At 43.1% G+C, this 8,661-nt stretch overlaps 2 protein-coding genes across 2 annotated transcripts in view; both read left to right on the top strand.

Annotated features, from left to right (window-relative positions):
* The window catches only part of LOC144120573 (nose resistant to fluoxetine protein 6-like), a 10,560-nt gene extending 8,792 nt beyond the window's left edge, over positions 1-1,768 (top strand). Inside the window, exon 5 of the mRNA XM_077653117.1 lies at positions 1,556-1,768. Within this exon, the coding sequence (XP_077509243.1) occupies positions 1,556-1,768 (213 nt within the window). The remainder of the gene's footprint in view (positions 1-1,555) is intronic.
* Positions 1,769-4,901: 3,133 nt separating this feature from the next.
* The window catches only part of LOC144115400 (nose resistant to fluoxetine protein 6-like), a 55,114-nt gene continuing 51,354 nt past the window's right edge, over positions 4,902-8,661 (top strand). Inside the window, exon 1 of the mRNA XM_077649773.1 lies at positions 4,902-4,957. The gene's annotated coding sequence lies outside the window, so the exon portion shown is untranslated. The remainder of the gene's footprint in view (positions 4,958-8,661) is intronic.

The raw sequence follows: 8,661 nt of genomic DNA, 5'->3' as shown, positions 1-8,661 counted from the left end.
TACGCTCGGCATTCTCTAGATTAAATATTACAAAACACACGCACGAGGTGGTGATCACGGCCGTGGCGGCCGCGTTCCTGTGACGGTGTATGCATTGTCCACAACTAAGTCAGCATTACTACCTGAACAGCTAACGAGTAAACCAGCTCTGGGCATAAATTTTCATTGGACAGCGCGTTGTTAAGCGCCTATCTCACACGTGTGTTGAGCATACGCTGCTAAGAAGAACTGTATCTTCTACAGTTACGTCATGTTAGATGGGTGGACTTGGATGAGCATGAAAAAGAAGCATGCTTAAAATATCAAGGAGCTTCCTGCTAGCAAAAAGAGGAGATAAAATGATTTTGGCTGCGAATTGGTAACGAATTTACCTCGGGCTGTTTACGGGAAATTTAACCAGGCATATCAGCATCTGATTACGCAGTTCCTTGACTTCAAAATGCTGAAGAGGCACTGTTCCCAATTTTTCTCGTTATTTGAACACTATAGGCCTGCAAAATATTCCTGCTAGGTTTGTCTGTTGCCCTCCAAACATACTTAGGTTGGGGTGACCTCCTATACCGGGTGCTACCAGGAAGACTAACTTTCAAAAATAGAATTTTTGAGGCAAAAATATGGCTTTTGTGGCATGGCATGCCACAACTTCCGGCCGTTAGTAACCGCCATATCCGTTTTTAGAATTCCGAAAACGCGATTACCCGTGGCTCTGTGACTCGACAAAATTTAGCCGCATCGTGCCAAAATTAATGCGCATTCGGAGAGCATGCAGGCAAAGCAGGCCCTCGTGTGCAGTAACTTGTCGAAAAAGCCAAATTTGTCGAGCCACAGTGCCGCAGGCAAACGCGTTTTCGACATTCTAAAAACTGATATGGCGGTTATTAACAGCCGCGTTTCGATGGAGGCGAAAAGCGAAGACGCCTGTGTGCTGTGCGATGTCAGTGCACGTTAAAGTTCCCTAGGTGGTCGAAATTATTCCGGAGCCCTCCACTACAGCACCTCTTTCTTCCTTTATTCCCTTTGTCCCTTCTTTATTCCTTCCCTTACGGCGTAGTTCAGGTGTACGCCGAAATTTGAGGCAGATACTGCGCCATTTCCTTTCCCCCAAAACCGATTTTCAACCAATTTTCAATTTTTTACTAACGACCGGCTACAAATCTCTAATTCCAACCAGGCGCCTAACTCTAATAGTCAGTAAGTTTATTATTGCAAATTAGTTTGCCACTATACTAATTTAAATGATTCACCGGTTTTCTGGTGTCCGCCAACCCTTGCATTGCTGTGCCGCAAAAGCCATATTTTTACCTGAAAAATACTGTTCTTGAAAATTACCTAATGTCTTCCCTCAAACACCTGCTGCGTTCTTCTGCTGCTAGTAATGAACCCGTTTACCGCCAGTGATTTCTGTGCCTGCTCTTGCGCGCACCATCTTTTAATACGTTTCAAGTTTTAGTAAGCAGGTGAGGGGAACTCTCATTCCGGAATTTTTTCTAGAAGCTGCATGGTCTCTGTATATGGCTAAGGAAGACGAAAGCTTCTTCACCCTATTTTACTTCAGCTGACACTGTTTTTTGGCGTGCTGACCTGGAGCCTCCTGCTTGCGTACCTGGCGTTCCTGATGTGCGAGGGACCATCAACTACACTGTACAAGTCGGCTTTTCAAATCTTTATCCGAAGAGGAAAAACTGCACAGCGGAACCGAGGGCACCAGGCGGGCACAAACGGTGCATCCGCGGAGAAGCCCGAAACCAGCCATGTTCATTCGCAATAGGTCATATTCTGAATACCAATCTTCAGCAGGGATATTCACACCAAGCAAACCACATAAATATACTGCTCGCTCGTATCTCAATGTGTGACCAGTTCGATCACAGCTCACGTGGCCATGACAGTTAACATTCTTGCCTGTTGCAACCCAAATTATCATCTATATTTTGGGCATTTGTTAACAGGCAGTGACTTAAAAGGTATGCCCTTGAGGGTGATAGAGCGCGCCAGTCAGGGTGCGTCACTATGAGCATCACTATGAGATATAACTTAATTAGATGTCATAGGGTCAGAGTTCTACAGGACGTGTGGATGAGCAGAATCCGGTAAAATGTTGAAGGTAAGTTAGAGAACCTAAAACGTAAATTGGCCTGCATTTCCGCTTCAGATGAGGCTGTAGGACTCATAATTCATCCACCGCATAACATTTGTCTAGATATTGATGACATCGCAGAATAGTTTAGGGGACGTGGCAGCTCACCCAACGTCTACTATTTGCTCATCATGCTTGACGCGAACATTGGCTTAGTGGTGCAGGATACAGCTTACACCTTCAACAGTATTAATATTTGGACTGAAATTAGCCCACAGCTACTGTAAGAAATTACGCAATCAAGCGCGTGGAGATAAGGAAAAAAAAATAAATTCTGAACACGTTTTTCTTGGATTCTTGCGTTCATCGTTTTCTTGTGCCGTTATCACTACTCGTGACGGAGGCATTTTGCCCACAACTTAAGCAATACAAGTTCACAATTACCATCCACGTAAAAGGCTTAGAAGCGGGGTGTAGTCCATTTGTGCAGATGCGAGTTTACCAAAAGTGTTAATGTCTCGCTTTACTGCAGTGCCAGTGTACGCGACTAATTCATAAAAGGCAAAATTGTTCATAGTAGTAATTCAGAATGACGCTAATCGCTGGAGTAACAAACAAGAAAAAAAGAGAACATACACGTTCTCTTACTAATGCATAATAAACTCTACGATGACCCAATCACAGACGTCAAACCTGAATTAAAATCTGAATGCAGAGTCGTTTCAGCATCACTTCGCCATCGAAATGGGGCCGCTGCCGCCGGGTTCGAAGCCAACAAGTAGCTCTCGTCTGTAGAACGCCATAGCAATGGAGCGATCACTGCGAGTTTTCGTAGATTATAATGCGCTCAGGCAAGATCTTAAACTCTTGTGTAAAGGTGGCACTAGAAACCTAGTTCTCGTCTTTAGGTATTCTATTTGACGGTTTTCTGTCAAACACTGGATAAATAACTAACCTTCACTTTGCTCGAGTTTTACAGAAAAAAAAAGTGTATTGGCAGGATTCTTTGAAGCCTCGCAACGATAACTGCTGCATTCGATCCGATTCCGGCTTTTGCGCATTTTACGCACTGAGGCTCTAGTCAAGATTCACGCAGCGAAGCAAGCACGTGTCTTAAACAATCCACCGCTTTGACAAAAAGTACTGACTCTTGGCGCTCAGAAAACGAATACCGGGAACCTGTACTGAATATTTCAACCGGAATCGACCAGCAGTTTATTACATTCACTTAAGAAATTCCGTAATAAAATATCTCTAACACTCAAACTTCTATTTCTCGGAGTTGTATTTTCTCCATCGCGCTAAGATTTTTGAACTTTATTTTCTTGTTTTCTTTTGATTTATAAGGTGCTATTTTTTTTTCTAAGCGCAAATATTGTGAGAAATACAACGCGTTTAACATCATGTGAGAACTTTTATGAAGTTTTTTGTCAACTAAGTGACATGGGCTAGAATTTTGCACTACGCTTTTCTCGCGTTCTTTTGAAGAGGTCTTGCAAGTTTTCTTGCACGATTATGAAAGTCTTAAAAAGGCAACGTGCTGGCATGAGACCTCTGTCAGCATTCGATTTGATTTTATAAAGATTCTCTGATTTATTTAATAGGGGGGCTTAGAGCTTCGCATTATACCTAAAGGTATAGAGGTTTCGAAGTCATATGCAAGCGAAAAAAAACAAGAATCTATACATAGTTGGAATGGCCGAAAAATGTTTGCAATGCATTTGCAGTTTTATGAGTATAGACTACAGCGCCAGGAGCAGTCAATCAGTGGACCGGGTTCTAATTAGACATAAATGAGGAGGATTTGCGAGATTTTGCTAGTAGAAAAGTTGGTGGAGTAGCGCAACACAAGCAGTGTTGTGAAATGAATGCAGGAAAATATGGTCGTTTTTTATTACCCTATTGTTCGCGGAGTTATATTATGGCATATCATTACCCCTTCGCCGTGCGATTTGTTACAAACTCTAAGTATTGCCATGCCTCATCCGCAGCCAAGCTCCAAATAAAGAAAAAACGAGGTCAAACTCTTTCTTTGGATTTATCTTTAATTCGTGTTATTCTGAATATTTTTTTTCAGCGGACGAAACAACGCATCTCATGCATGCTGCCTGAAAGCCGTTGGCGAAAGGCATCTCTGGCAAGCGTGCCGATGCGGTTCAATTTCTTGTCACAGGTGAAGCCTGTTTTTTTAGAGACAGAATTGTATACTGTACCGTTTCTAAGGGGTTGCCCGGCGGAAAGCTTCAGTGAAGCTCCTCTGTAGTGCACAGCTGTATGACGCCACTTCGTGGTTACATGTCAAGTCACAGCGCGGAGGAGTGGTGGTGCATTAGGTGGCAGCAGCTGCCATCTCTTACGCCAAGTTGCTGGGGACCGCCGCAACCGTACTCACCCGCACTCCCCGGTTACTCGAGACGAATCCAGACCTCTTGGCCGCTAATGCCGTTCCGCTTCACGTCAATTGGTAACAGATGAAGCCCGTGCAGGAGCAACAGCGTCTCAAGTGCCAGCGGGAGGAGGCAATTGCCGGAAAACTCACAAGAGCTCTTAAACAACGCCGTGCCATTTGGGGAAAAGGACAAACGCCACAGGAAAAGGAGCAGCACTGGATAATAGCTTCATCTGCATATTGCAGATCGCAGCCCACCTCCGGTGTATCCGCTGTCTAACGTGTATCTATCGTCCCAGTCCAACAACGCACTAATTATGCTCACTTTGTAATCGTGCCGACGTCACAAGACTGCTGCACGAGGACACATAGTCTTCAAACCACGTGACCTCAGCTTGTCTATATAAACCCAGCAAGGATCACATACTCGCCACCGGGCAACAGTGACAGCATTGCGCGCAGTGGCTAACCGTTCCTTCTGCATATTGCAGGTTAGTAAATTTTCTGCACAGTAATTTAGCCTTTTTAATTTTGCATTTGCTGTCACTGCTAACTTATAGTGTGTCTAGCGTGTTTTAACTAGAGTGTGAAATGTCATCATAACTTGCACAGGCTGTGAAAGAGCTGAGGGAAGGACATAAATTGGAAATTAAGGCATTCTAGAAGGGTATAGAAGGAAGCCATCGAACAGAAGACCACGGTTTTCGTGCAGAACCGAATGACCTGAAAGAAGCCGTAGGTTTTATAAACAGAAGCCTAGATGAAGCAGCTAAACTGCTCGAAGCCATATGCAATGAAAAAAAAACAAGACATTGCAAAAAACAAAGGAACTGCGGCTACCCGTATGCATGCTAAAAAAAGACCTGGCTGAATGCCTAAACAAGCCTGTCCAATCTGAGGAGTACATCAAAAACAAGAACCTTGAAATCAAAGGTGTCAGTGTAGAGCGAAATTAAAGCCTTCCTGGTATCCTAGAAAGGACAGGCAACGCTGCTAGTGAGCACATATATAAGAGTGATGTAGGCGTGTGCCATCAAGTACCAACAAAAGAAAACTACGAAACAAATTTAATGGTCCAGTTCCAGTAATGAGAGAAACGCTGCAAGGTTTTGTATAAGGCGCAAAAGAAAAGGCTTACGACGTCGGTTTTAAAGACACAACTAGAAACAGATACTGAGAAGGATAAGCATATCTACATCAATGAAAATTTCTGCTCCTTTGGGAAAACGCTGCTAGGAAAGGCCGCGTCGCGCAAGCGCGAATTTGGCTGGTGGTTTGTGCGGACAAAAATTGGTATCATTTTCGCGCGCCGTACAGTCACCTCGGTGGTGCCGATCAACAAATAAAGCTATTTACTAAATATTTGTGGAAGCGGTTGAAAAGGATATGTGCATACCTTTATAAAAATGGTCTATAGACTGTCTATATACTTCTTGTAGACTCTATCGCCTTCCAATAGATATTCCCTTTTCTCGATACACAGTCTATGACTGTCTATGGACAAAAGTCTACTAATAGTGCTTGGCCATAAAGCTGTTGATTGTCTATAGACTGTCTATAGATTGTGTATTGCCTATAGAATGTCTATAGACTTCATCGACAAAAGTCTATGGGCATCTATAGAATTTGTGAATGAATTTTTGCAAGGGTAAAATTATCGGCTATTTAGCTTCAGTTTGGACGATGGCCACCGAGAGAATTTGCCCCGAAGCTAATACCAGCATTTTACGAACGCCAAAAAAATGGTTAAAACAGTTTCATTTGAAGACGAGATTTTTTAAACAAAATCAGTATTTATATTTGCTGCTTGAGGCTTCTGAAATTACATTTGTTGTATGATGTTAACTGAGACAAGATACAGTGAAGAATGCTTTTTTTTTGTGCTGAGGGGTTACAGCCACTTTCTAAACAAGAAAAAAATTAGAGGAGGCGGCGTGTCCATTCAGACTATTCTACCAGGCTTACCAGTTGTACATGATTATTGCACCATTAACGCCGAAGATGGTCATTAAGAAGAGCAAAAACATAGGTTATTTACAGATCATCACACGAATGTATTGCCGCGGTCCTGAACATCTTTGACCCCTTACTCTCCTGTGCAAACCGTAACGGCTACTCGCTAACAATAGGGGGGAATTTTAACACTGACGTCTTGAACCGCACATAGGCTGCCACAGACTTTTTACTACTTTTACAGTCCTTTCAGAATGTAATGCCCGCCTCAACACGGGTAGCACCTTTAACGTCGTCAACGTTAGTTTTACTCGCTACGAATTTTTCCACTGAAAACTGCAAATAACGTGTCCTGACACTCTGGCAAGGTCTGAAATTAGTGATCACATGACCATAATTTTAATGCTGAAACGCCCAATAACTCAAAGCGCACAATGAAACAAGTTATGTGCTGTGAAATAACACCGCATAGAACACTTCCGACAAACAATTATACACACAAACTGGAGCGAAATTTTTACAATTGCAGACTGAAATGCCCCATATAACAAGTTTTTAGAACTTACTGTTAATCAACATTTTGTTGAGTACGTCCCACTAAATACACACAGTAAATCCAAGAGGTCCCGCAAGCCATGGATAACCCGCAAATTAGAAAGGCTTATAACAAAAAGCACAAGTAGTATCAGTCCTTCGTGGAATACCATGACGCCGAAAAACTGAGTGTGTTTAAGTCATTTCAAAATAAATTAAACAAAGCTAATAAAATATTTAGGCATGGGCACTATGCGCGCTTATTTGCTATTCACTCCATGCAAAACAATGCCATTGTCTGAATAATTTCAATGAGGCACTTAACAATAGGCAGGAAAACGTAATTCAGAACACTGATATTGATGAAGAAGTGGAATAGAGCTTGAGGATTACTTCAACACTTTTGTTATAGATATCGGAACAACTACTTATTGTCCGGACGCCTCGTCTTCTGTTTAAAAAATTCCCGCAACGACTATTTCTTCAACCTGCTAATGCGTCGTAGGCAATATTTTTTCCCAAACGCTTAAAAGGAGCCGAAGCCGTGATTCAGAGGATATAGAGTTAATACCCGTAACATACGTTCTTGATATTATTGCACCTGCATTAATGCATATATGTAATTTTACCCGGTCGACAGGCGTTTTTCGCACGAATATGCTAGTTTCTCGAGTCGCGGTTATGCACAAGGGAGGGGATAGGAACAACTTAAGCAACTACCGAGCAATGTTTATTCTTCCGGTCTTTTCAAGAGGACTTGAAAATATTATCAAAACTCGCATTGAAAGCTTGTCAAGAAACCAGAGCCTGATCAAAAACTACCAGTTTTGTTTCCGAAACGTAGCTCAACTGAAAACGCACTTGTAATACAAAAGGAGACGATACTAGACAAAACCTAGAAAAAACTTATGACTAGGAATATACATAGATAGATAGATAAAGAGGAGGAGGGAAAAGCAGGGATGTTAACCAGAAAGGGGTTCCGGTTGGCTACCCTGCACTGGGGAAGAGGGATTAGGGGACTAAAAGAAGGAAGAGAGAAGGGAAAAAAGGCATAACACACACACACGCACAACGCTGTCACAATTTGTCACTCAATCCAGTCGCTCTCAAGTAGGCAAAGAGTGCATTGTATGCCTTGAGGGCAGTCGACTGCGGTGGCCACGGACCGAGGATCTTTTGCTCTGTTAATGGGCGAGGATCGAGGCGGTCCAGGGCACAACACAGTGTATGTCTTGCACTCGCAAATGCAGGGCACTCACAGAGAAGATGAGCGATGGTCTCCTCACAACCACACCTCTCACAGGCAGGGCTGTCGGCCATCCCCATCCGGAAAGCATAGTAATTGGTAAATGCAACAGCGATCCATAAACGGCATAACAGTGTTGCGTCGCGACGTTCTAAGTTACGTGGAAGACGAAGGCGCAGTTCATGGTCCTGTGCCTTGAGGCGGAGGTTGCAAAACTCTCCCGTGTTCCACGCTGAAAGTGTGAGCTCCAGCGCCAAAGGGCGAAGCCCACACGCAGCGTCAGGTCTCGATATTGGGATACTCACTGGATGTCCGTCGTTGTGAAGTAATATACATAAATTTCAGCAAGGCATTTGACTGTGTTTATGATTCAATATTTTAAGAAAAATTGGAGTACTATGGATTCCGTGCTACTACACAGCAATTAATTCGGCCTTATCTAGATGTTCAACAGGGCCG

Source organism: Amblyomma americanum, chromosome 1 (assembly GCF_052857255.1).
Source record: "Amblyomma americanum isolate KBUSLIRL-KWMA chromosome 1, ASM5285725v1, whole genome shotgun sequence".
NCBI lineage: Eukaryota > Metazoa > Arthropoda > Arachnida > Ixodida > Ixodidae > Amblyomma > Amblyomma americanum.
This window is presented reverse-complemented; position numbering and strand designations above follow the sequence as displayed.